The sequence below is a fragment of the Danio rerio genome, chromosome 9 (genome assembly GCF_049306965.1).
Source record: "Danio rerio strain Tuebingen ecotype United States chromosome 9, GRCz12tu, whole genome shotgun sequence".
Classification (NCBI taxonomy): Eukaryota; Metazoa; Chordata; class Actinopteri; order Cypriniformes; family Danionidae; genus Danio; species Danio rerio.
The window spans coordinates 44511419-44535355 of NC_133184.1; the positions used below are offsets into that span (position 1 = coordinate 44511419).

General features: G+C 39.5%; 1 protein-coding gene across 50 annotated transcripts in view; it reads right to left on the reverse strand.

The window, feature by feature from the left end:
* ttn.1 (titin, tandem duplicate 1) overlaps positions 1–23937 on the reverse strand; it is a 140941-nt gene that overhangs the window by 44915 nt on the left and 72089 nt on the right. For all 50 annotated transcript variants that reach the window (XM_073913141.1, XM_073913139.1, XM_073913125.1 and 47 more), the window contains 50 exons: positions 23570–23872; positions 23185–23484; positions 22700–22996; positions 22255–22539; positions 21842–22135; positions 21464–21763; positions 21068–21376; positions 20668–20858; positions 20133–20562; positions 19737–20045; positions 19446–19627; positions 19228–19357; positions 18801–19100; positions 18399–18716; positions 18015–18311; positions 17617–17916; positions 16900–17214; positions 16667–16815; positions 16429–16579; positions 16030–16311; positions 15608–15910; positions 15147–15449; positions 14774–15055; positions 14383–14682; positions 13993–14295; positions 13579–13887; positions 13097–13378; positions 12699–12998; positions 12315–12608; positions 9237–12206; positions 8833–9153; positions 8207–8491; positions 7724–8023; positions 7210–7632; positions 6303–6578; positions 5915–6214; positions 5509–5811; positions 5115–5414; positions 4740–5027; positions 4339–4641; positions 3955–4257; positions 3566–3871; positions 3182–3469; positions 2809–3099; positions 2394–2681; positions 1692–2282; positions 1477–1581; positions 1190–1387; positions 795–1091; positions 101–688 (listed from right to left, as the gene is read on the reverse strand). In XM_073913141.1, the coding sequence (XP_073769242.1) occupies positions 101–688; positions 795–1091; positions 1190–1387; positions 1477–1581; positions 1692–2282; positions 2394–2681; positions 2809–3099; positions 3182–3469; positions 3566–3871; positions 3955–4257; positions 4339–4641; positions 4740–5027; positions 5115–5414; positions 5509–5811; positions 5915–6214; positions 6303–6578; positions 7210–7632; positions 7724–8023; positions 8207–8491; positions 8833–9153; positions 9237–12206; positions 12315–12608; positions 12699–12998; positions 13097–13378; positions 13579–13887; positions 13993–14295; positions 14383–14682; positions 14774–15055; positions 15147–15449; positions 15608–15910; positions 16030–16311; positions 16429–16579; positions 16667–16815; positions 16900–17214; positions 17617–17916; positions 18015–18311; positions 18399–18716; positions 18801–19100; positions 19228–19357; positions 19446–19627; positions 19737–20045; positions 20133–20562; positions 20668–20858; positions 21068–21376; positions 21464–21763; positions 21842–22135; positions 22255–22539; positions 22700–22996; positions 23185–23484; positions 23570–23872 (17442 nt within the window). The remainder of the gene's footprint in view (positions 1–100; positions 689–794; positions 1092–1189; positions 1388–1476; positions 1582–1691; positions 2283–2393; positions 2682–2808; positions 3100–3181; positions 3470–3565; positions 3872–3954; positions 4258–4338; positions 4642–4739; positions 5028–5114; positions 5415–5508; positions 5812–5914; positions 6215–6302; positions 6579–7209; positions 7633–7723; positions 8024–8206; positions 8492–8832; positions 9154–9236; positions 12207–12314; positions 12609–12698; positions 12999–13096; positions 13379–13578; positions 13888–13992; positions 14296–14382; positions 14683–14773; positions 15056–15146; positions 15450–15607; positions 15911–16029; positions 16312–16428; positions 16580–16666; positions 16816–16899; positions 17215–17616; positions 17917–18014; positions 18312–18398; positions 18717–18800; positions 19101–19227; positions 19358–19445; positions 19628–19736; positions 20046–20132; positions 20563–20667; positions 20859–21067; positions 21377–21463; positions 21764–21841; positions 22136–22254; positions 22540–22699; positions 22997–23184; positions 23485–23569; positions 23873–23937) is intronic.

Sequence of the window (23937 nt, forward strand, 5' to 3'; positions counted from 1 at the left end):
ATTTTTAACCGTATTGCATGCACATATCCAGCTTTCCAGAAGCATACACCTAATTTTCAAATAATAATTACTATCAATAATATCAAAATTATAAACATACCATAGCTATCCACCATTTTCACTGGCCCAGAGTGAGAGGCATCACCAGCTCCAGAATTGTTGACAGCAGAAACCCGGAATATGTACTCATTTCCTTGGATTAGCTTATTGGCAACAAAATGGCAGTCAATAACATTTTCTGCAAGAATGGTCCAAAGCAGGCGGCTTGTTTCTCTCTTCTCCAGTATGTAGGATTTAATTGGAGATCCTCCATCTTCGTGAGGAGCTGTCCATGTCAAAGTGACCTTTTCAGATGAAATTCCACTTGCTTCAACTGGCCCTGGTGGACCAGGAACATCTAAAATTGTAACTTTCACATTTTCCTCTTTCACACCAAATGGGTTGCTTGCTGTAATTGTGTACTCTCCTGAGTCCTTCCTACTTGCGTACTTGATAAAAAGTGTAGAAGAAGAAGGAGTAGTTTCTATCTGACACACATCTGATGGCTTGAAATACTTTCCCCCCTTTGACCACACTGAGGTTGGTTGTGGTTTTCCCAGGATGCTTGTTGCAGTAATCACAATTGTATCTCCAGATTTAACAGTAAGCCCTTCCTTGACTGTTGGATCGATTATAATGGTTGGTGCCGCTGCAAGATAGTCAGTAAAACTAATTAGCACAATAATTAAGGGTAAGATAACATGGAACATAATATTCTCAAGATGCATGGGATTGAAAAAGTAAAAGAGTCTTACCATATTCATCTGTGCACATAAGGGTATCAGTTTGTTCAGAGGGTTGACTTATGGCTCCAGCTGCATTCTTTGCTCTTATTCTAAATTCATATTTGCATCCTTCTTGCAAGTCTGCTACAGTATATGCACAGTCTATAACATTTACTGTATTAGCCTTCACCCAGACCTTGGCTGGAAGGTCACGTCTTTCAACAATATAGCCTGTAAGCCTGTGTCCTCCATCATATTGAGGTTCAGTCCATTGAAGTGTTACAGTACTTCTAGTGATGCAAATCACATCGGGTTTGCCAGGTGCATCTATAACATATTGTGTTCAAGCAAATGATTAAAAACCAAACTTCAACAAAACAGTGTGTATTAATACTCAGGACTCAGGATACTCAGGCTGTTCTTACCTATAGCATCCAAAGCAACCAGAGGCTCAGTTGGAGGGCTAGGTCTACCAACACCAGCCAGATTAATAGCCATAACCCTGAATTCATATTCTAAACCCTCTGTTAAGCCTGTTACTTTGAAATCTCTCATCTTCAAAGGTGCTGAGTTCGCTCTTTTCCATAACATGCTGTTTCTTTCCTTGAATTCAACATGGTAGCCTGTAAGCAAAAGAAAAATATTAAAATATCCTATTTTAATTTTTTTTACTTGTAGCTTAGCTAATGTCTTATTTTCATTTTTTCAGTACCTGTGATTGGTGAGCCTCCAGTTTTTCTTGGATCAAACCATGTAAGAGTTGCTGAATCATGGCGCATACTCATGACTTGTGGGGGAGGAGGTGAATCTGGTACATCTGGTGAAATGCGAATAAGAAATTGAGATTTTTTACACATGATATTATTTTTAATACATGTTTAGTACGTACTTTTGACTCTGATAACAAAAGTTTTAAAATTTACTCACTGAAAGGATGCTTGGCGACCATAGGTTCTGATTTGAGGCCTTCACCAATTCCATATTTGTTTTCTGCACTAACTCTAAAAATGTATTCTGTTCCCTCATGGAGTCCAGTCACTCTGAAACTGTTTGTGACTACAGATGAGGACACAGTAACCCACATGTTAGTAATGGAGTCACGTTTCTCAAGAATATAGTTGATGACTTCAGATCCACCATCATCTTTAGGAGCACTCCATTTTAATGTTGCACCATCTGCAGTCACCTCCTTGAACTTTATTGGTCCATTTGGAATTCCAGGTTTACCAACAACTCTGACAAAAATTGTGGACTCTTTTGTTCCAGCAGAATTGCGAAGAGTGATCGTGTATTTTGAGGCATCTGTTCTTTGGCAGTCACGTATCAAGAGAGTTGTGTTTACAGCCGTTGATTCTACACACACTCTTCCTGTGTCTGTGAGATTTTCATCTTCTCCCTTCTTCCATGATACAGCAGGGGTGGGCTTTCCAATAATAGGAATCTTGAGACGAACATTGCTTCCTTCTTTTGCAATGTAATTTAAGTTAGGCAAATCCCGTAAGTCACAGCTTGGAAGAACTAAAACAATATAAAAAAATAATCTTTAAGGAGGGCAGTTTAAAGCACAATACACTCAATGTATCTCAAGAGCATTTCTTATCCATGTACAAACTAAATTAGAAATCTCACCATTGATATCTTTTGCCAGTACAGAGAGTTCTTTCACAGGACCATCACCAGAATCATTTGTTGCAAATACTCTATACTTGTACTCCCTTCCTTCTACAAGATCCTTTGCACTATATTGCATGTTTTTTGATCGGAGAAGCTCCTTCCATTTGTCTTCGCCATTAAGGACCTCAAGCACGTATGCAATGATGCGGCTTCCTCCATCACTGATGGGTTTTTTCCATGAAAGTGTACAAGAGTCCTTGGTTACCAGTAAGGTCTTGAAGTCCATAACTGGTCCAGGTTGTTCTAGAAGACATTTATTAAGTTAATTATATAGAAGATATAAGAAGATAAGACTTTTCTAAAAATACACAGTGGCAATTTTTTGTCTGCAAATAAAAACTAAATGACCAATATTTATCTCTTTACTCACCAGAAGCTCTGACAGCATCCACTGTTTCACATGGCTCACCAATACCATACTGATTTTGAGCCAGAACCCTGAAGCAATATGATCTGCCAGGCTCTAAATCTTCGATCTTGAAAGATGTCTTTGTGCAGGAAGTTGTAACATTTGACCATGCTTTCCTTTCTGCATCTCTTTTGTCAACAATGTAACCTGTGATTTCACTTCCACCATCAATTAGAGGTTCATCCCATAGGATGGAGGCACTGTCCTTTGATGTTTCTTTTATCATCAAATTCAGTGGAGGTCCAGGAGTATCTGTATTTTAGAGTTACAATATACTTTAGTTAATATGAAATATTACATACATTTTAAATCTGGTTAATTTCACAGAACTTACCGAGGACCTTGACAATGACAGTGTACATCTTCATTCCGCTAACACTGTCAAGATTCAGAATGTATTTCCCTGCGTCATATCTGTTTACTTTCTCAACACAAACCAGGGTATCTGTGTCAGTCGTCTTGATTATGATTCCTTGTCTGTCCTTAATGTTTGTGTTCATCTTGGCCCAGGTCACCCTGGGGATTGGTCGACCCTTAATTTTGGCATGAAGTTTCATTTTGCTGCCAGCTGTAAGCACCAAAGTATCCTTCAGCTCTGCATCAAGCTCAGCCTCAGGAGTAACTGGAACAACATAGGAAAAAAAATCACCAATAGTATTTGAACAAATAAAATATATATATACCATTAATTATTTTAAAATTAGAAATATATTTGTACCAAAAACGTCCTTCGCAATGTGTTTTTCAGGAACTTCGCAAGGCTGGCTGAATCCAATTTTATTTACAGCACTAACACGAAGTTGGTACTCTGAGTTCTCCAAGAGTCCAGTCACAACATAATTTGTATCCTGAAGGTTCTTTGGTACATTGCATCTTATCCAGTCTGTTGTGTTAATTCTCTTGCATTCAACAAGGTATCCCAAAATGTCACTTCCACCGTCATTTGCAGGTTTAGTCCAAGTTAGTTTTATGGTGCTGTTGGTGGTATCTATTGCCTTGGGAGAAATTGGTGGGCCTGGAGGATCTGTAAACAAGATAAATCAGAGTTATTAATAAATTCTCTCACATATTAGGGCATATAACACATATTGTACTTCTGATGCGTACATAAAGGATCAAGAGCTGAGGCAGCATTGGATGGATCACTGGGCTTGCCAAGGCCAGCTTTATTAACAGCAATAACTCTGAACTCATACTGAGCTCCCTCAGAAAGACCTCCAACCTCAAGGGTTCTCTCCAGCAAGGGTTTTCTGTTTATTTTCGTCCAGTTCACTTCCTTGGTTTCACGTTTCTCAACTAAATATCCAAGAATAGGTGATTTTCCATCATCAGAAGGTTCCTTCCAGCTCACAGTCATATGTTCCTTTGTGATATTTGTGAGGACAGGTGGGTCACACGCTCCAGGAACAGCTATAAATGACAAGTAGATTACAACAAAGAAATTTTACAATACTTTACGATAATAACAATTTAAGAATAGAAAAGCCTTACTGAAGGGATTTCTTGCAACAACTGGTTCTGATATGATGGCATCACCAGTACCATAGTGGTTTTCAGCACGAACACGGAACTGGTACTCATGCCCCTCTATCAGTCTCTCTACTGAACATTCTGTTGTATCACGGCTGATTTTAGCAGAAACTTGGGCCCACTCAGCCCTACTTGTTTCACGTTTATCAACAACATAATTTGTGATTGGAGAGCCACCATCAACAAGTGGAGCCTCCCAGCTCAGCTTGACCCGATCTGAAAGTATCTCATCAAGCTTGACAGAGGCAGGCGGGCCAGGTATATCTGTGTTAGGGAAAAGTGTGATAAGTTATGCCAAAAATATTTTGTTATATCTGTTGTTTTTTAAATCAGCAAAACAATACAAATACAATAAAACTCACCTAAAATTTTGAGTTGTATTTCTGCAGTTGTATTACCACTTGCATTTGCAGCATGAATTCCATAATTTCCAGCATGAAGTTTAGTAACTGCATCAAGGCTGAGAGAAAAGAGATGTCTCTTTTGAGACATCTTGAATTCTTTGTCAGCTTTCAACGTTTCTCCATTTTTGCTCCAAGTAACCTTGGGCATTGGTTTACCAAAAACTTCAGCTTCTAGGCAAACATCTGACCCAGCTTTCACTGGCAACATCTTCTTCATCTGTACTGAAAGCTCAATTCTTGGAGGAACTAAAGACAAGCAAACATGACAAACACAGTTAGGCAAATTACATTTAGAAAACATTTAAATGATATTTTAAAACATAAAAAACTTACCATTTTCTGCAGACACCAGAATGGGATCAGTGATTTCAGAAGGTCTACTAATGTTAACTGCTGTCTTGGCAATTACCCTAAACTGATAATTAGCACCCTCTTCTAAGCCAGTTGCAGTGTACTCCTCACGAGGCACATTTTGACTACTTGTGTTGCAACGCACCCAAGTGTCTCCTGGAAGTCTCATCGCTTCAACATAGTAACCAATAATCTTGCTACCACCATCATTTTTTGGTTTGGTCCAAACCAGTGAAACTGCATTCTTAGTCACATCCAGCACCTCTGGTTTTCCAGGAGCATCTAGAAATAAATAAAAAAACAAAAGAAAAACAGTGAATGTAAACATCTTATATGCAAATATTTATAGATGGCAATGTGTATTACATGGACATACCAACAGGTGTTCTTGCGGTGATGAAATCAGTTTTCTTGCTTGGTTTGCCCTGTCCAGCTCGGTTTATAGCTGACACTCTAAACGTGTATTCAAGACCCTCAATCAGGCCAGCACAAGGATATTCAGTTGTGCGGACAACAGAATCATTAGCCTTAACCCAGAGGAGACTGTTTCTCTCTTTGCGTTCAATGTAGTATCCAGTAACTGGACTGCCACCATCAGACTCTGGCTTATCCCAAGCCACAAACATGCAGTCCTTGTTCACTTTATTGATGCGGCAGTTCAAAGGTTCACCAGGAACATCTTAAAGAAAATTAAATTGTTAAACAGTGACACATAGGCTGCATAACTATTTTTCATCAGTTGCAAATTGACAGCTACTGCACATGCTAAAATGTCAACTCACCGAAGGGGAACTTGGCAACCATTCTTTCAGATGCAAGGGGATCTGAAATACCAAATCTGTTCTCAGCACGGACACGGAAGATATATTCCTTTCCAGGAATAAGCTTTCCTATTCTGCAGCCAGCTTTGCCACAGCTGGAAAGAGCAGTAACCCAGTCACCTCTGCTGACATCGCATTTCTCAACCACATAATTTGTGATATTGCTACCCCCATCTTCAGTAGGTTTGTTCCAGGATAGGGTACAGGCATCAGAATCAATGTCACTGATCTCAAATGGTGGCTCAGGTGGTCCAGGAATATCTGATACAAAGAATGTTACAAACATTTAACTACATGATGACACAGGCATTTTTGTTGGATGGTGATGATAAAAATGATAGGCTCTAACCTCTGATGATGATTTTCAATGTCTGCTCAATTTTTCCACTGGAATTCTCAGCAACAAGGCTATATTCACCACTGTCTTGTCTTGAAACATCCTTAATGATGAGCACACACATGTTCTGAGATTTGTGCACAGCAAGACGACTTGATGAGACAACATTATTTTCTCCTCGTTTCCACTGGCACGCTGGTGCTGGCTTTCCAGATACAAGAGCCTCAACCCTCAGTTTTGCCCCTGCTTTTGCAGTGACAAGTTCTGTCATAATAATTTTGGGTTCAACTGGGAAGAAAACACAAAATTAAATAATTTTAGTTAGAGTCTAATTCAAAATATGTTCTGAAGATTACACACGCACACACACGCACACGCACACACACACACACACACACACACACACACACACACATATATATATATATATATAGTTAGAGTGAGAATTTTTTTCTTTCGGAGAAAGTCTTATTTGTTTCAGCTAGTATAAAAGCAGTTTTTAAGTTTTTAAACCCATTTTAAGGTCAAAGATATTAGCCCCTTCAAGCTATATTTTTTCGATAGTCCACAGAACAAACCATCCTAATACATCACTTGCCTACTTACCCTGACCTGCCTAGTTAACCGAACTATGTTACGAAAAACGTCACTTTAAGCTGCATAGAAGTGTCTTGAAAAATATCTAGGAAAATATTATGTACTGTCAAAGATAAAATAAATCAGTTATCAGAAATGAGTTATTAAAACTATTATTTTTAAAAAAGTCTTCTCTCCGTTAAACAGAAATTGGAAAAGAAAAAAAAAATACACGGGGGCTAATAATTTAGGGGGGCTCATAATTCTGACTTCAACTGTATGTATGTGTGTGTGTGTGTGTGTGTGTGTGTGTGTGTGTGTGTATATATATTCTGTAACTTACACATCTGCTCCTTTATCTCATAAGCTTCTCTGGTCTCTGTAGGAAGACTGGATCCCATGGAATTTCTTGCTGCCACTCTGAAGCGGTATTTTCTTCCCTCCTTTAGTCCAGCAATGGAGATGCTCAAACCTTTTACAACTGTATATGGTGTCCATTCCTCTTTTTTCTCCTCTTTCTCCTCTTTCTCCTCTTCAGCAGCCACAGGTTCAGGTGGTGGCTGAACCACAGGCTCTACACCAGGTTCAGCCTCACCTTCAACCTCCACTGGTTGTTTGGGAGGTTTAGGCATTGGGAGTTCAAGATAGTCAATAACATAGCCATCTATTTTAGCTCCTCCATCACGCATTGGTTTTACCCATCCAACAGTGGCACTGTTCTTAGAAATCTCCAGAACATCAACTTTTTGTGGTGGATCAGGCTTACCTTAATAAAAGAAAAACAATTGTCATATTAATACACTTTCAAAAAGAATTTCAAAGCATTGAAAATTTATTGAGCTAAGAATTGCACTTACTGACTGGATCAGAGGCCAGATAGGATTTTGGTGTAACTCTTGGGACACCAGGACCATACTCGTTTACAGCTACTACACGGAAGTAATACTCTGTTCCTGGGACAAGATTGCTAATTTTAAATGTGGTCTTTTCAACGTTAGCTTTCACTGTTGCCCATGTCTTGCGATCAATTTCTCGTTTCTCTACAATGTAATGAGTTACGTTACTGCCACCATCAGTTTCAGGTGGAGACCATGTGAGGTTACAAGACGACATTGTCATGTCAGTAACTTCAAGACCATCAACAGGCCCAGGTGTATCTATTTATGAAAAAGAAAAAATAAATAAATGTATGATTAATACATATTTGGAAAGTTTAAGTATTGCTGTGGTTTAAGTTTTCCAATATCTTATTTAAAGTTAATTCAAATGTTTTGGTTGTTATTTTTTGTTATCAGAAATCATATGACAAAGTGATACATAATGCATTTTTTTTTACTTACCAAGTACTTTGACATTCACAAACACAGCTTTCTCTCCAGCTGGACTGGATACATTCAATGAATATTTGCCTGAATCATCACGAGTACTATCAGAGATAACAAGGAATGTCATGGTGTCAATGAGATCGACGTGGCCCTTCTGAACAACATTATCTTTTCCCATTCTCCTCCATAAAACTTTCGGAGCAGGTCTGCCTCTGATTGTTGCAACTAATCTTATTGGGCATCCTGCCCTAACAGTAAGTCCTTTCTTCAGTTCTGCATCCAAATCAATCTCAGGGGCCTCTGAAATGGCGGAAAAGCATCAAGACAGGGAATTAGGAACACACATGCACACAGAGAGAGCATACACAGAGAAGTGGGCAGCAATTGCAGCATTCCAGAACCCAGGGAGCAATTTCAGTACCTCATGATCAATTAGCCTTGCTTGAGAACAACTCAGCTGGGTATTGAAGATGGAGAGAGTGTGGTTTCATGCACTCCCCCATCTTCAATTCCCGCCAGGACCAGGAATGAAAACTGCAACCTTTCCATTACAAGTCCAACTCCCTGACCATTAATTCCCCACAACTGAACTAGAAATTAATGTTGAGTAAAAATGTGAAAAAAAAGTCAAGTAAACTCACCCAAGACTTCTTTTGGTGTGACAGCTCCTTCAAGATTAGTTGGCTGACTCATGCCAACCTGATTTTGTGCTGACACACGGAATTCATATTCAAGCTTCTCGTCCAGGCTAGAGACTGTGAATTCTGTACCAATCAACTGCGCAGCAACGTTGCATCTTTTCCAGCCCTCATCCCCCTTCTTTCCTGTACCCTTGACTCTGATCTCAACAACATATCCAATAAGAGGAGCACCTCCGTCATATGTAGGCTTTGTCCATGCAAGAGTAATTGATGTCTTTGAGCTGTCAGTAACCTTTAAGTTACTAACAGGACCAGGAGGCTCTGCAAAAAAGAAAAAATGAAAATGGGACTGCAAAGAAAAAACAAGCCAATATTTGACCAAATATTTTACTGACTGGACATACCAACTGGATCTCTTGCAGTGAATGTTCTGGATGGCTTGCTTGCATCACCAACTCCAATTTCATTTTCAGCCTTGACACGGAACTGGTATTCATGATTTGGCAGTAAACTTGTAACTGTCATTTGTGTTCCTGCATATGGAGATTTAACAACAGGAGCCCACCGAATGGCATGTTCTTCTTTTTTCTCAAGAATATAACCAGTGATAGGTTTGCCTCCATCATTATCAGGGGAGCACCACATTACAACCATTGTGTCTTTTGTAATTTTTGTCACTTCTGGAGCATCAGGAGCACCTGGTCTACTGAACTGGGTCCTTGCAATAATAGACTCGGATTCAACAGCAGGGCCAGCACCCATCTTGTTTTCAGCTCTCACACGGAATATGTATTCATTGCCTTCAATAAGTCGTGTAACTTTAGCTGAGTTGGTAATTATAGCAGCAGAATGAATTGACCATACTCCTCTCTTTGCCTCACATTTTTCAATAATGTAGTTGTAAATCTCACAACCGCCATCATCTTCTGGTATCTCCCATGCAAGCTTGCATCTGTCAATAGAAATATCTGAAACTTTTAGGTCTCTAATAGGGCCTGGTCTATCAAGAACATTCACCTTGGCCTCAGCAGAACAGGTTCCAGCAGCGTTTGTTGCAGTGATTATGTATTTTCCAGTATCCCCACGTCTTGAATTTGAGAGTTGTAATTTTGTGAAGTTGGTGCCCGTTTCAACCTGCACTCTTAGACCTTTGCTGATATCTCTAGTGTCACCTTCTTTAGACCATTTAACCTCAGGTTGAGGTTTTCCTAGAAGCTCTGCCTCAATTGAAACTGCATCTCCTGCTTTAACAACAAGAGTACCAACCATTTTGACTTTAAGCTCTGGCTGAACAAGTTCCTCTTTTACAAGAACTTCAGCTGTTGTCACCCAGTTACTCTCTCCACCCTCATTCTTTGTTTGAACTCTAAATTGATAAATTTGGTTCTCAATACATCTGTCAGCCATGAAATAGGTTTCTTTGATAGCGCCTTTGTGTAATCTTTCCCATTCATCTGCTTCTTTAGGCTTCTTTTCAACATGGTAGGCAAGGTTACGGCTACCACCATCATATTCTGGTTTCTTCCATTTAAGGAAGACAAATGTTTTGCCAATTTCAGTGATTTGGAAGTTCTCTGGTTCACCAGGTTTCTCAACTGGGTCAACAGCAAGAACTGGTGTTTTGGATTCTGTTGGTGGACCAGCTCCAATTTTATTCTCTGCACTCACACGGAAGAAATATTCACAATTCTGAACGAGTGGAGCTTTGACAAGTCGTTTGGTGCAGTCAGAAGATACAACTGTCCACCCCCTTTGACTTGGTTGTCGGCACTCAATTTTGTAGTTAGTAATTTCAGTGCCACCATTATCCTCAGGATTTTCCCAGGACACCATACATGAATCTTTAGTCACATAAGCAACCTTCAAATTCTGACAGGCTCCAGGAATATCAAGCACATTGACTATAATTGTAGCTTGTGCTTGACCACTGCTGTTCTTTGCCTGAATTGCATATTTCCCATAATCAGCTCTAACCGCGTCCTGAATTACCAGCTCAACAAGAGGGAAGTTATTGTTCATTTCAGTGCGTTTATCTCTGCCTAAAACTCTTGCATCTTTAGTCCAAGTGATTTCAGGATCAGGTCTGCCCTTAACACGGGTCACAAGGTTGATGATCTGGCCTGCTCTTACTGTTAAGAGGTCACGACAAGCAACATCAACCGTCACCTCAGGAGGAACAAGAATGTCCTTGGCGAGCACAGTTTCAGTGAGTTCTCTTGGCTCACCATCTCCAACTTTGTTTGACGCTTTTATACGGAATCTGTATTCTATGCCTTCATTAAGACCAGGTACTCTAAATGCACAGAATTTAATCAGATCCTTGTTTATTTTATCCCATTGTGCAGAACCTGATCTTTGGATTTCGACAACATAGCCAAGGATAGGGCTGCCACCATCTCGGGAAGGTTTGGTCCATACCAAATCTGCATATGACTTACTCCAGTCCTTCAGCTTAATGTTACTGGGAGGCCCCGGAGGAGTAATTGGACGTTTTGCTTTCATTGGGTCTGATGGATATGAAGGCTGGCTCACACCAGCAACATTTTCAGCAAATATTCTGAATTCATAGCTGTTGCCCTCAAACAGACCGCAAACCCTGTATCTAATATCCAACACTGGTGTTTTATTTACACGAATCCATTTTCCGGTCATCTCCCTGCGCTCAACTATATAGCCACTTACAGGACTTCCACCATCTGTTTCTGGTTCAGCCCATGATACTGTTACAGCATTTTCTGTAATATCAGAACATGTTGGTTGGCCAGGAGGACCTGGTGGATCAAACATTTGCTTGGCAATAGTAGGGGGACTTTCAAGACCAGCACCAATGCCAATTTTGTTCTCAGCACGTACACGCACAATATATTCACGTCCTTTTTCCAAACGGGGAACTTTAGCCTTTGTGCTGGTACTTCCAGAACTTACTACTGACCATGGTTCCCAAGGCTTTTTGACATCCTTCTTCTCTACAACATAGCTCATCAAAGGTGAACCACCATCATCTTTTGGTGCACGCCACTGGATTATCATATGATCAGGAGTAACTTCAAGGATATTTACAGGACCAACTGGAGCAGATGGAACATCAAGGACTGTGACATGTAGAGCAACAGACTTGCTTCCAGCAGGGTTTGATACAGTAAGACTATACTCTCCGCTGTCAGTTCTGGCACATTCACTAATGGTCAATGTTGTTGAATTTCCTTCAGTAACAATCTTAAATTTGCCTTCCGTTTTAAGCTCATTTCCTTCACTTTGCCACTTGGCTGTTGGAGTTGGGATTCCTAACATAACTGCTGGGAGGAGGATTGTACTGCCTGCCTTCACAACAAGGCCTTCAATAAGTTTCACATCAACTTCAATAGTTGGAGCCACTGAAAAATAAAATAGTTCATGTATTATTGTAACATAAAATCTAATTATATGTTTTCAATATTTATTTTTACAATTTAAAAAAAGATGATATAATAACATTATCTTACAGGTTTTCTCCTGACACGTTATTGGCACACTGGTGTCTGGTCGACTAATGCCGATTGCATTTTGTGATTTTACTCGGAATCTGTAGGTTTTGCCCTCCACAAGACCAGTAACATGGCATTGAGGATTGCTGACAGTCTTGAAAGTCACCCAGTCAGTGGCACCTTCTTCTTGATGTTCAACAATGAATCCAGTGATCTCACTTCCACCTGTGCGATCAGGCCACTCCCACTGAAGCCACACTTCAGTTTTGTCTGCATCCACATGATGCAGATTCTTAGGTGGACCAGGGGGATCTTTAGATGCAAATAAAAAATGTAAATACATTTTAATATTTATTTAAAAAGTCAAAAATACATGTTAAATACTAAAAAATAAATACTTACATAGAGGATCAACTGCCTTGATAGGTTTGTTAGTTTCAACAAATGCACTCCTGCCAAATTGATTCTCAGCTGCAACTCTGAAGAGATACTGAGTTCCCTCCATCAGATACTGAGCCATGAGGCTAAGTTTCTTAGACGCAGCACATACTGGAACCCAGTTCTCAGCTGCTACATCTTTCTTTTGCACAATGTAGTGGGAAATTACAGCCCCACCATCATCTTCTGGCTTTTGCCATGTCAAGTAAGCTGATTCACTTGTGATTTCAGAGATGGCAAGATTCCTTGGAGGTCCAGGTTTATCTAGATCAAAAAGAGAAACAGTCATCATGGTGCCACGATTGTTTAAACATGCACTTTACACACTGTGTGTACTTTAAAAGTATGATTTTTAAAAATACCAAGAGCAAGAACAGCGCATGTAGCAGATTTTGATCCAGCTGCATTCTGAATAGTGATGGTATAATTGCCACTGTCCGCACGGGTACATTTCTTAATGTGAAGTTTGCTTCCGGTTGCTGTGACCTCAATAAGGCAATGGGCAGGAACTTCACCATCGTTCTTTTTCCAAGAGACAGTGGGAATTGGCATGCCTTTAAGTGTAGCACTGAGTGTAATATCTGTCCCAACCATGGCAAGGTGGTCACGTGACATATTGGCATGTAACAACAACTCTGGCTCCTCTGCATAAAAATTCAGATTAGAAAGTTAGAAAAATAAATGATAAATTATGCAACTATGATTTTTAAATATGACTGGTTCCAATTACATTCATAGGTAATTGCTTTTATTTAATATCATAAAACAGCTACCCTTCAGTATTCATATTATGTGTATTAATATGTAAAAATTAAAATTATAAACAAAATAAGGAAGAAATTACCAAGTCTGTCATGAACTTTTACTGGTTCCTTGACATATGCAGGCTCAGATTTTCCAGCTGCATTTACTGCCATAATTCTGAACTGAAACTCTTCACCTTCTGGTAGATTGGTCACAACAAACTTGGTGTCGGGGCATGATTCAGGAGTTTCATTTGCCTTGACCCATTCGATTGCACCTGGCTTCTGATACTCGATCAAGTAACCAAAAATTTTGCCTTTACCATCATGACGGGGAACTCGCCATGACAAACTCACAGAATCTTTAGTCTTGTCAACAGCTTCAGGCAAAACAGGTGGGCTTGGCAGCACTAGTAAAGAATTGATTTGAATGAATGAATGAATGAATAAAGAATGATGAAATTATTTCCTGATTTGCATTTACAAAATGAAGTCGTCAATACTTTAAGACTTACCAATGGGATCCTTAGCAAGAATAGGTTTACTTGGAACACTAGGATCTCCGGTGCCAATTTCATTTTCTGCTGTTACACGGAATTCATATTCACAGCCTTCAACAAGTTCTTGTACCCTGTACTGTGTAGCAGGGTAGATTGGATCTCTCGTTGCACGAGACCATCTCTTTGCAGAGGGCTCCTTCTTTTCCAAAATATAATTTGTGATGGGCTTTCCACCATCACGAGGACGGTTCCAAATAACCAGTGCTGAATCATTATAAACATCCTTTACAGTGGGTTGCTCAGGTGCCTCAGGTACTCCTGTAATTATGTGAAGGATATTAGGAACAGTGAAGGATGATAGGAAAAAAATACAGCTTTAATGTTTGATGTTTTGTTTTTACTTACTGAATAAATCTTTAGCTTTCATCTCCTCTGATTCCAGTGGGTCACTTATGCCGTACATGTTCTCGGCACTTATTCTTAAAATGTATTCACGGCCCTCTACAAGCTTGGGCACCTTGCAGTGGGTTTTTGTAGTGGCAGATGTTACAGTTGTCCACATGTCCCTGTTTACATCTCTCTTCTCAATGATGTAATTAGAAATTTCAGATCCACCATCATCAAGAGGGGGCTTCCAAGAAATGACCATGTGATCTCTGTGAACTTCATCAAAGACAACTGGGCCTTCTGGAGGCAACGGTCGATCTAAAATAATGCACAGAATTGTGTTGTACGATGTTTATTCATATTATATTTTATTTTTCAGTAAACATTTTCCTAATTTTATGACACTTACCTGCAACTATGACATTACAGATGCCTTTGCGAGCACCAGTACAGTTTTCAACTGTCACACAATATTTGCCACTGTGTCCACGTTGAGCTTTCACAATACCCAGGCACATTGTGGTAAGAGTATTTTTAAACTTTATGTGATTGTCTGCTTTCAGTTCTTTGTCATCCCTTGACCAGGTGATAGATGGGGCTGGTTTTCCAGTGTACCGGCCTTGGAGTGCAAAGCTTTCACCAACTCGCACAACCACTTTATCACGGAAGTCCAGTTCAATTGTAGGGGGTTCTAAAATCGGAAAAAAAATTAAAAATCATTATTAATTTAGATGAGTGAAAAAGAGTTGTGGATTTAAAAATAAATAAATAACATAACATACCAAGTTCATCTTTGCATGTAATTGGCTTAGTGGAGAATGATGGTTTGCCTGGTCCAACTTCATTCACTGCACTGACACGGAATTCATATGTTTCGCCTTCACGGAGACCATCGTAAGTGTATCTCCTCTCCATCAGTTTGTCTTTAGTAAGTCTGACAAACTTGTCCTTGCCAATCGTGCGTGCTTCAAGAATGTATGATATCACTTCAGATCCTCCATCATTTTTAGGTGGTTTCCAAGTCAGACTAATATGGTCTTTAGTAATGGCAGTCACCTCAAGCTCTTCTGGGCGGTCTGGAACATCTAATCACAAAGAGGTCAAATGTTGATTTACCACAATCAATGCTGAATATTATTTTAGAGCTGTGTAACTTAGTCATATACTTTATTTTAGAACCAAAGAAATGATTTAGAAAGGCTTACTGATACTGAAAAGGCTTACTGATTTAGAAAATACTTACTGATGCGATCTTTAATCACAATTTCACATGCTGTTTGGTTGAAAGGACCGACTCCAATTGCATTTACAGCTGCAACTCTGAAGAAATATGCCTTTTTAAGCACCAGATTATTTACTACAGCATTTTGTCTTCCAGCTGTGTAGGAGCAAGAGGTCCAAGCCTTGCGCTCAGCTTCACGTTTCTCAATTATGTAGTTGGAGATGGCAGATCCACCATCATCATCAGGGAAAAACCAGTTCAACTTGCATGATTCACTTGTAAGATTTTCTGCTGTGAATGGAACACCCACTGGACCAGGGACATCTGAAGAAGCAAAATAAAATAAGGAAATGTCATTTTTGTAATGCCCCTTTTTCAATGTAATGTGTGGACTATTTGTACTTAAGTGATTATGTACCTTTTACTGTATCATTCTCACTTACCAAGTACTTCAACAATGACAGATTTCTTCACCTCTCCTCCATCATTTTTGGCTGTTATTGTATAAACACCTCGTTGTGCTCTAGTACAGTCTTTAATTACCATGGAGCAGCTAATTGAGGTCGTTTCAATGACAGCTTCTGATGGAACTGGATATTCATCTCTGCTCCATGTTATCACAGGGGGAGGTTGGCCTGACACGTAAGCCAGGATACGAATAACACCTCCAGCATGAATAACCATCTTCTCCTTTACTGAAACGTCCAGCTCAAGGACCGGCAAAACTGAAAAAACAATTGATAAATTAAATTCAAAATGTATCTAAATCATTAGGCTTTTGTTCTTACACAAGCAAATAAACAAGACTTAGTTGAGTTTAATATTGAATAACTGAGACTTACTTGTACGGTCCTTCATTTCAAGAGCATCAGCAACTTCACCTGGTTCACCCAGACCAGCAGCATTCAATGCAATGACTCTGAACTTAAACAATGCATTCTCTTTCAGTCCAGTGATCACAAATTTAGTTCCTCTAACTTCCTTGTCTTTGGCCTGTAACAGAGTTTTTTTATTTATTGTGCAACTATAAAAAAAGTATACCTTTTTGCCAAAATGTTAATATTCAGCTCTAAAACAAACCTTAACCCATGCTTCTGTGCCCTCCTCTTTGTATTCAACAAAGTATCCAATTATCTTTGAGCCTCCATCCTTCAAAGGTGGAATCCATTCCAAGTCTGCTGTAGTCTTTGTCCAGTCTGTGACCTTAGGAGTTGGAGGAGAAGGAGGAGCTGCAAAAAAACAGTTTGTCATAGTGTGAGAGCACATTTTTTTTAAATATTTAAGCTACTCTGAATCCTGAATGCTTCTCCTACCTATAGGTTCTCTGGCAAATGTTGGTTCAGATGGCTCACTTGGAGGTCCAACTCCTGCTGCATTAATCGCACTTACACGGAACAAATACTGAGAACCCTCAATGAGTCCCGTGACTCTGTGAGACACACCCATTGGCATGGGTCGGACTGGATCACGGGTTACTCTGCTCCAGCGTTTAGATGTAGTTTCTTTACGCTCAAGCCAATAGCCTGTGATTGGACTGCCTCCATCTGACTCTGGCTCTTCCCAATTCACAGTCATGGAGTCTATTGTGACGCTAGAAATTGTTGGCTTTTCGCATTGGCCAGGTGGCACTTTAAAAACACATAACATAATCAATGTTATGAAGTCAATGTAATTTTAACATACAGAATATTTTTAGAGGGATAGTTCATCCAAAAATAAAAAATGTTCTCCCTATTTTCTAACACTTTTGTATTCTGTAGAACACTAAAGATGATTTGGAAGAAAGTTAGAATCATGTAACAATGTAATCAATAATCCAATAACTTCCTTAGTAGGAAAATCAAATAATTTGAAAGTGAATGGTTTTATATTTCCAGCTTTATTTTTTCTACTGAATACAAAAGAAGATCATTTAAATAAAGCCAAGCATGTTTGAAACATGAAGGGTAAGTAAATAATGAAACTATTTTGATCTTTTTGAATGAACTGTTCCATTAATAGCACCTTTAATGGTCTGAATGAATACTTACTAAACACATTTCTGGCTACTTCAGGTTCACTATCAAGAGGATCACCAACACCATATTTGTTTTGAGCCCTAATCCGGAAAATGTACTCATGGCCTGGCATTAGATTCTCAATTGTATATAATCTCTCTTTGGGTTCACTAGTGACAGGTATCCAAGTCTTTCTGTTGACAACACGCCTCTCAATAGTGTAGTTTGTAATTTTAGAGCCACCATCATCTTTTGGAGGCAACCATGACAGTGTAATCTGTTCAGCACGAATTTCCTCAAATTTGATGGGTGCAGATGGAGCTCCAGGACGTCCTGTTTTAAAAGAAGAGAGTGATGTTATGTCTTCATATATATATATATAAAAAACAATTGTGTCTACATATATAAACAAAATAGTGACTGCCATTTACCTAGAACATTAAGCCTCATTTCCTTTGAAACAGTGCCAAGGCTATTGCTAGCAGTAAGTGTGTAGAGGCCAGTATCTGAGCGTTTGCCTTGCTGGATCAACAGTGTGCAGCTATCGTCAGCAACAAGCTTGTTGATGTGCTCATCATATTCAACGTCAACCTTGTTTTCACCCTTGTGAGGTGGAGCCTTCTGCCATGTGAGAGTTGGGAATGGGCATCCCTTAATCTTGGCAACAATATGGGCGTCTGTACCCTGTTCAATCTCCATGAATTCTGGAAGCTCAATGAAAGGTGCCCCTGAAAGTGAAAGGAAGGAAGATGATTGGTATCAAATGCAACTCTAAGACTCATTCAATTAGTTTGCTTGTGTTGTTCTGTACATACTGTTTTGATCCTTTACAATGATTGGCCCTGCTGTAGAGGATGGTCTGCTTGCACCAACTTCATTCACAGCCTTAACACGGAATTCATATTCAGCACCTTCATGAAGATCCTCCACTTTAAAAGTAGTGGTATCAATATCACGGCGGTTACACTGTCTCCAGGACTCTTGTTGGTTTCCACTGCTATCCCACCACAAACGCTCAATATTATAGTGAGTCACAGGTGCACCACCATCATTCTTAGGTGGCTTCCATGTCAGAGTTACAATGCCCTTGGATACATCAATGATTTTGACTCTTGTGGGAGGATCAGGAGGATCTGCAAAAATATGTATTTTTTTTATAATCCGGATAAAATATTTTTAAACATTTTTATTGAGACTTATTTACAAAATATACTTACGAATAGGATCCCTGGCCTTAGTCCCCTCAATAGTTGTGGTATGGGGCCCATAACCAAAGCGGTTCTCAGCTCTTATGCGGAACAAGTATTCTTGCCCTTCAATAAGGTCTGGCACAACTAAGGACTGTGTTGTGCAAGCTGGGTTGACCTTTGTCCAAGCCTTTCCTTCAACAGTCTTTTTCTCTATAAAGTAGCTCTTAATTCTGTCACCACCATCACAGTCTGGAGGCTTCCAACTTAGTCTACATGTACCACGTGTGATGTCACTTATTGTGATGTCTTTAGGAGCTCCAGGCAAATCTAGACAAATGAGACACATTAGGTGACATATTGTGATACATAATTCTAGGATGTGCATTGTAAGGATTTTGCTGCTGTTTTAGGTTTTGATGTTTTCAGAATTTGAGGAAAATTTAATGCTGCTTACCAAGCACATTCACGCGAACTTTAACAATTTTAGTGCCAGCCTGGTTATTGGCAGTGATGATGTATCGTCCAGAGTGGTGTAATTTACTCTCAGGGATTGTCACTACTGATGTTGTATCACTGGATGATATCTGCAAAGTTTAAATGACAATATATATTGTTTAAAATGCAAGTTTGTATGAGCTCTGTGTTTTGAAAAAAAAAAGAGACTTCTCCTACATCTGAATCCACTGGCAGAGTGTGACGCTCATTCTTTTTCTCTGATGGGGCAGTTCCATCAAACTCCCAGGTCACATTTGGAAGAGGTTTACCAGAAATAGTGGCTGGAATCTTGAGGGTTGTTCCAGCACGACAATTCAAAAGCTCCTGAGATGTGACATCGATGGTAATGACAGGTTCCTCTGTGAACATATCAAGTCAAATATATATTTAATCAAATATTACTTTCTACATGTATGCTTTAAATATTTTTATGTAATACTGAAACACATGTAGACAGCAGTACATTACCCAGAATATCCTGTACAATTATATCAGAAGTTCTGGGACTTGGCTCAGATTCACCAGCAGCATTGACGGCAACAATCCTGAACCTGCATTTCTTATTCTCTTTAAGACCAGGCACAGTGTAGGAATTAGTCAGGATCAGCTTGTCTGGTGTATTGATCCTTTTCCACTCATGTGAACCCTCATCCTGAACTTCAACAATGTAACCCTTGATTGGACTTCCTCCATCTCTATCTGGTGGGGTCCAAGAAAGACTCACGCTGCTTGGAGATTTGTCTGTTACTACAGGTGCTGGTGGTTGACTTGGTGGGTCTACAGGTAATATTTAAACATGCAGAATTTAAATTATTACTATGATCTGGAACTCATATTCAGAACAGCATCAGAGTGATTACTTACTTCTTGGATCAAGTGCAAACACACACTCTGTGGCTTCGCTGGGAGGTCCAACACCAGCTGCATTTTGAGCCATCACTCGAAACTTGTACTCTGCACCCTCAATAAGGTGCAGCACATTGTATTCCAGGCCCTTCACTGCTGGTTTTGTTACTGGAGCCCTATTAACACGACTCCAGTATACAGCTCCACGCTCTCTCTTTTCAAGCCAGTAGCCTTGAATGGTTGAGCCACCATTGTCTTTTGGAGGCTCCCAAGTGACCACCATGGATGAGCGAGTGTGACTAATAATCCTTGGCCTCTGAGGTGGCCCAGGAAGACCAAATGGATCTTTGAGGACAACCTTTTCTGATTCACAACCATCACTTATGCCGTATTTGTTCTCGGCTTTGATCTGGAACTGGTAAGTACCATAGGCCTCCAACTTGTACACCTTCAAAAACGGATAGAATAAAAAAAAATATGAGAATTGCAAGTACATAGCACAGTCTTGTTTCGAAAGGCAAACTCTCATATAAACAAGATTAATATTATTTACCCCATATCGTCTGTCCATGATGCAGCATGTCAGCTGATCCCAGTCAGACTTCTTTTTACTGGCATCTCTTTTCTCAACGATGTAGTTCGTAAGATCGCTTCCACCATTGTCCTCTGGAGCATCCCAGGTAAGGTAGCAAGACTCAGCTTTGATGTCAGACACCACAATGTTTCTTGGTGGCAACGGACGATCTGGAAAAACAGCAATACTATATTTAAGACATCCCATCAATGGATCATAACGATAATCTAATACAATCACTTTAGGTAGATTTGTTCCCTCAGCAACGTAATTACAAGAAGTATGATACAAGTACAGTACAATGAAACATCTAATACTTCCCCTATCATAGAAAATTAGCAAGCTTAAGTAAATACGGATACTGAGTGAAAAGCCTTACCCAAGATATCCACTCGCATTGTGCGTTGCCCAACTCCACGGGTATTTGTAGCAGTTAGCTTGTACATGCCTGTATCTTGTCTTACAGATTCAGGAATGCCAATTTTAGTAGTAATAGTTTGCCTGTTAATCTCCTCTGATTCCAAGGTCATTGCCTCAGTGGGTTGGTCAATAACTACTCCATTCTTTGTCCATTCAAAAGTAGGCAAAGGTAGGCCAACAATTTCAGCAGGAATTTCAATAGCTGCTCCTTTCCTGACAATAATTGCATCACTCTTGAAGAATTTCATCCACTTAACAGTTGGTGAATCTAAAATAAAAGACATTATAAAAACTAATTGTATATACATACGTTTAAAAGTTATAAATGATTTGTATTATATGGAGTGATACGTACTTTCATCTTCCTGAATATTGACACTGATTGCTTTGGATGGTTCTCCATTACCAACCTCATTGACAGCTTTCACTCTGAAGTCAAACATCATGTTCTCAGTCAGATTTTCCAATGTTATCGTGAGGTCTTTGCAAAGATTGCGGTTAGCAACATCGTATTCATTGCTGTCTTGTCTCATCTTTTCAATATAGTAGCCTATGATTGGAGAACCACCATCGCTACGTGGAGCTTCCCATGTCAGAGTAATAGTATTCTTGGTCCTTTCAGTGTAGCGCAATTTCTCAGGGGCAGATGGAACTCCTAAAATGTAATAAAATAAATAATTTGAAAATATTTCGGTGCAAGATATGAATTCTATAAACACTTTGTTGTATATACCTTTGGGGTCCACTGCTAAAACAGGGCCAAGTTCAACAGGAGCACCAAGGCCAAACTTGTTCCTTGCAACCACACGGAACATGTATTCTTCTCCATCAAGAAGGCCAACAATGTCACATTTGCAAGCAGCCACTTCCAGGGGTTGTCTGTATATGTGCATTTTGGCATCCTTTCTCTCAACAACATAACCCATGATGTCACTTCCACCATTATCCAAAGGATCTGACCAGGTCAGTGAAATCATCTTCTTGCTCACATTAACTGTTTTAAGATCAACCACTGGTCCAGGAACATCTTTAGTACAAAAATAATAAGAAAACACCCCAACGATTACATTTGAGGAATAAAAAGTAAATAATTTGACTTAAACAGGAATAAAGCAGGAATAACAGGAGAAATAAAAAAAAACTTACCCATCACATCCACCTTAACAGAGACAGACTTGGTTCCGCTAGGGTTTGTACCAGTGATCTGGTATATGCCATGGTCAGTTCTTAAAGCTTTTTTGATGCTTAATGTGCTGCTTTTAATTTCTGCCTCAATAACTACATGTTCCTTGTCTGGCTCTGCACCATCCTTTGTCCACTTAACCTCTGGTACAGGTCGTCCAGTAACAACAGCAGGGAGACGCAATGTTTCTCCAGCTCTAATGATGACTCCATTCCTTACAGAGATATCAAACTCAACTCCTGGAGCCTCTGTTAAATTAATTCAGATATACAATTTTTGTGAACTTCCTTTACAACAGGTATAACATTATCTCAAGTAACATAAAAAATATTGAAAAAGAATAACATTTAATAACTATAGTCAGTTCCTCTATTAGACGTTATATTTAGATGCTTTTTTTCAACAAACCTTCAGGTTCTTTAGCCTGAACAGGTTCAGTCATGCCTGGGGCTCCATGTCCACCTTCATTTACAGCATATACACGAAGGTTATAATCAGCTCCCTCAGTTAGTCCAGTTACAGTATACTTGCGGTCTTTGCATCTAAACTCAGTGCAGCGAACCCAGTCCTTCTCTCCAACCAGACAGCGCTCGACATGATATCCAAGGATTTCTCCACCACCATTGTACAATGGAGGTTGCCAACTGATATCAATAGTTGTATTTGTGACATCAACAATTTTTGGTACAGGTGGGCCAGGGGGCACTGCAAAAAAGGTACATTTATGAATATAATTCCGATATAATTAATTTGATTCACGAGTTTTAATTAGACTTCTATAAACCCAGAATATGCTATGCATATGCTATGCTAATGTTTTGATAATACAAAAATGATAAAATCACAAATAAACATTTACATCAATTTTGACAATGAAAAAAAATCATGCTTACATATTGGATCCATTGCTGCTTGAGGGTCAGTTGGTACGCTGAATTCTCCTGGGCCAGCTAAGTTTTCAGCACAGACCCTGAAGACATAGACAAGGCCTTCCATAAGACCCTCAACCTTAACATTCAATGCACTCAGAAGATTGCTGTTCACTCTGATCCAGTATTTGCTGTTGACTTCACGTCTCTCAACCCAATAGCCCAAGATAGGGCTGCCATTGTCCTTTGGCTCATGCCAGCTAAGAGCAACTGTGCTAGATGTGACCTCTCCAATTCTTGGCACGTTGGGAGCATCAGGTGGTTCTAAAAAACAACAACATAAAAACATCAATAAACTGCAACATAGGCCAGCTACTGTTACGAATAGAGAGCTAAAATACAGTTTTACCAAATTGATTCTTCGCAACAAGTGGTTCAGAGTAGCATGGATGTCCACAGCCGAATTTATTTTCTGCGGTGACTCTGAAGATGTACTCTTTTCCTTCAATAAGCTTGGTTACAGGATAATTGTATCCCTTGTGGGTCGAGGTCACAGTTACCCATCCAATATCATCACTAGTGTTGTCTTTCTTTTCCAGTATGTAGTTGATGATCTCACTACCTCCATCATCAAGAGGTGCATCCCAAGTGCAAACAACTGAGGTGTTCCTGATCTCATCAAATCCAAAGTTGACAGGGGGGCCGGGCTTATCTGTAAGTTTTAACAAATATTGATATATAAATATAAATATATTGGTTGAATACATGGTTCAGGGG